Consider the following 3,582-nt stretch of genomic DNA (forward strand, 5'->3'; position numbering starts at 1 on the left):
CTAATTTTAAAAATTCACATTTTCAGTTATATTTCAATGATATATATTAGAGAGGATTATATATATATATATATATATATATATATATATATATATATATATATATATATATATATATATATATATATATATATATATATATATATATATATATATATATATTATATATATATATATATATATATATATATATATATATATATATATATTATATATATATATATATATATATATATATATATATATATATATATATATATTAGGTATTATGACATAATTTTATAGGATAAGAGGTTAAAGGTAGAGTTAATGTGAACTAGAAAGAAAACATAAACAAATTATATTATAGAATGAAAAATAACGTATGACTATTTTTTTAAGTAAAAAATTATGTTTATAAATCATAATGTAAAATTTATTATTTAAATTGATTAAAATTAATTAAAATTAATTAAATTTAGGTGAACACTCATACTTTGAAGTTTTCTTGAGTATGTAACTATCATCCCATCATTTTATGCCATGTCATATATTTATATTAATTAATTAATTAATTAAAATTTTAAATTAATTTAACCAACACTACCAAATAAATTCATGGTACCCACAAATATATTAAATTTAATATCTTTATAATAACTTCGTATTGGAAAATGTATTTATAGCTTGATCTTTTAGATCTTTCTATCAGTGGTAGTATTAACATAAAACATCTATCACAATGTTAATGGTATAATTACTTATAGTTATATTTTTTTTAATAATTAAAATCATAAATTAGTCATTTTAATATGTCGGTTTGTCCAAATCCAAGTGAATTAACATGATTTTTCCAAAAATGCATATAAGGTTTTTCAAAACTGCGGCCACACACAATAATTTCAATAAACTCACTTTAACACAAATCATGCATGTAGTGTAAGTTTTATATAGTAGGATCCTATCGCGTGTTGAGTTTGTTTTACAACGTTTTTAAATTTTGATTTGTATTTTTTATGACAAATATTATTATGATTAGTTTTTATGTATTTTCTAGAATTTTCAATAACAACCATTGTATTTTGTATAAATTTTAGATACTTCTATACTAAGTTTGCCATTTTTAGATTTTATTTTAATATCATTTTTTTAGTAGCTTCTACTAAACTCTAATATATTTCTATATAAATATATTAGTTCTTTTATCTTTTTGTTAAAACTTCTTTTGCCTTTCTTATACTCTATTTCTTTGGCATAGCCATGAGAGTAAATCATGATGATGGTGTTTATGCTAGTTTCAGGTGGGAAAATCAATCATGGAGTGATCTCTTAAATTTTGAAAATTTAGGTGAGAGTAGCGAACAAAAGTTAAATATGAAATCATTGAACCATAAAGAAGGACTTAATGAAGGAGAAGTTCATGTGAATAAAAAACAAAATCGAGTTGAGGTTGTGATTAGAAGTGAGAATGATATAAAGGATGGAGGTAAAGATGGAATATATCGTGATTTAGATCATGAAATGCATATCTTGGCCGAGAGAGAAAGGAGAAAGAAAATGAGGAATATGTTCTCTAGCCTACATGCTTTGCTTCCTGAACTACCTTCAAAGGTAAATTCATTTTCTTTTTCAATTAGTTTAAGAGTAATAATCGCATAATCAAATAGAATTTTTACTATTTTAAAGATCTAATTGTTGTTGTGTAATATTAGAGGTTGGAGAATTACCAAATGATGAATTCCAAATTTTTCACATTAAAATTGCGATTGTCTGATTCCCTACGTATTAAATTTTTATATTTGTTCGCATAAGTAAAAATTAATTAAAGATCAATATAATCTTTTTATTGAAAAAGATATAATTTTATTTTAATTATGTTAGCATGATAGTACTTACTTAAATAAGATGTAGTAAGCACACAATATAAGAGCTTAATGAGATTTTTATTTTTTCTAGAAGAATTTGAAATAAAATTAGGCTTGAACAAATATAAGTCATATTTTACTTATCTTTAAATGAAATTTTAGAATATTAGATGCCTTTGTCCTAAAAATCAACTCAATAAAAAGAAAATAATATACATATGAGGACAACCATCAGAGTAAGACTTTTGTGTCATAATGATTTATTTACTAATTAAAATGCTTTACTTCTTATGATTTTTTTGTAGGCTGATAATTCAACAATTGTGGATGCAGCAGTGAAGAAAATTAAAAATCTAAAGAAAATTATTGGAATTTTAGAAAAGAAGAAGAAAGAAAAACTTAAATATGTATCCTTATTAGGAAGTGAGTCATCATCTGTGATCAAAAAACCACATTGGCAACCCTATGAATCAAGGGAAGCAATCATAGTTGATCATGGATCCTCAAGTTATAATAATAACTTTCCTACTAGTGCAATTGCTACTTCATATCATAGTTCAAAAGCATTAGTACAATCTACTCCTCCACCACAACAAGTAGCTTTTCGAACATGGTCTTATCAAAATGTTGTCTTAAACATTTATGGTGGTGAAGCACAATTCTGCATATGTGCTACTAAAATGTTAGGTCTTTTGACAATGATTGCTTTTGTGCTGGAAAAATATAGGATTGATGTTGTAGTTGCCAACATTACATGCAATGGAAATGGAAACTTCTACATGATTCTAGCTCATGTAAGTTTCAAACCAAATCTTTATCATCTCTATGGTTTATATGTGATATCATATTAGACTTGTCGAAACTATAATATAGTTGTACCTAGCAATTATAATAATTTATTAACTTATTAAAAAAGTTAGTTAGCGTGAATAACTTAGTTAAATCATGTTGATTTTTCAGGCTAGACAATGTTTACAGGATTCAATTTCAGTGGAGGAAACTTACAAGCAAGCAGCTAAAGAAATTATGATGTTGATCTCTTAAAGTTTAGACTATACAACTTGTCTTTGTATTCCATATAAATTTTAATTTAGTTTCTCCTCTTGAAAATTATTAGAAATGGTTAAGCTTGCATGATTGTATTAAGATCAAACATGTATAATATTTTATTTTTATGGAATTATTATGGTGTTTTTTATTTGAGACTACAACTACAGTGTTTAAACTTACTTAAATATTCTTTTTTTTTTCAATATAAACTGCATAAATTTTATTTAAAGTAAATAAATTTATGTATATAATTGACTAATTGAAACATATCCTTTTCTATCATTTGAAGGGTGTCAAAACTATTATGATAAAAAATTTATACGCATGCCATGATTTTGATTATTAAATTTCAAGACCTTGTTTTTTGTAAAAATCTCAAAATATATTAATAATTTAAGAAATATGGAACATCCCACATAATACTATCTAGAATCGTATTAAGTAAAGCATTAAATTTAGATAGTGAGTATAATCATCATATAAATTACATCCACAAAAGTACTAAATGTACATAATACATAAGAAATAATACAATGAATGTCCAATAACTAAATCAAATAAGAAATAAAACAACATTGTCCATCAGACATCCCAACCTTCAACCTTATGGTCTTCCTGCCAATCCTCCAGCTCCTGCAGCTAAGATGAAAACAACAACATAGTGAGAATACTAAACCTTAGCGGAGTT

The 3,582-nt window shown here is 24.3% G+C and overlaps 1 protein-coding gene across 1 annotated transcript; it reads left to right on the forward strand.

Moving 5' to 3' along the window:
- Nucleotides 1-1,188: 1,188 nt before the first annotated feature.
- LOC127107130 (transcription factor bHLH95) lies at nucleotides 1,189-3,024 on the forward strand. Its single transcript, XM_051044406.1, has 3 exons — nucleotides 1,189-1,590; nucleotides 2,150-2,638; nucleotides 2,805-3,024. Exons 1-3 carry the CDS (start codon nucleotides 1,240-1,242, stop codon nucleotides 2,886-2,888), a joined length of 924 nt encoding a protein of 307 aa, XP_050900363.1. The 5' UTR covers nucleotides 1,189-1,239; the 3' UTR covers nucleotides 2,889-3,024.
- The last annotated feature ends 558 nt before the right edge of the window (nucleotides 3,025-3,582 follow it).

This window comes from Lathyrus oleraceus, chromosome 7 (genome assembly GCF_024323335.1).
Source record: "Lathyrus oleraceus cultivar Zhongwan6 chromosome 7, CAAS_Psat_ZW6_1.0, whole genome shotgun sequence".
NCBI lineage: Eukaryota > Viridiplantae > Streptophyta > Magnoliopsida > Fabales > Fabaceae > Lathyrus > Lathyrus oleraceus.

Excerpts from the sequence above, each read along its gene's own strand:
- LOC127107130 (XM_051044406.1), top strand. The coding sequence starts at position 1,240 with ATGAGAGTAAATCATGATGATGGTGTTTATGCTAGTTTCAGGTGGGAA. Across the intron at positions 1,591-2,149 it reads TTCCTGAACTACCTTCAAAG|GCTGATAATTCAACAATTGT; the intron begins GTAAATTCATTT and ends ATTTTTTTGTAG. Across the intron at positions 2,639-2,804 it reads TCTACATGATTCTAGCTCAT|GCTAGACAATGTTTACAGGA; the intron begins GTAAGTTTCAAA and ends TTGATTTTTCAG.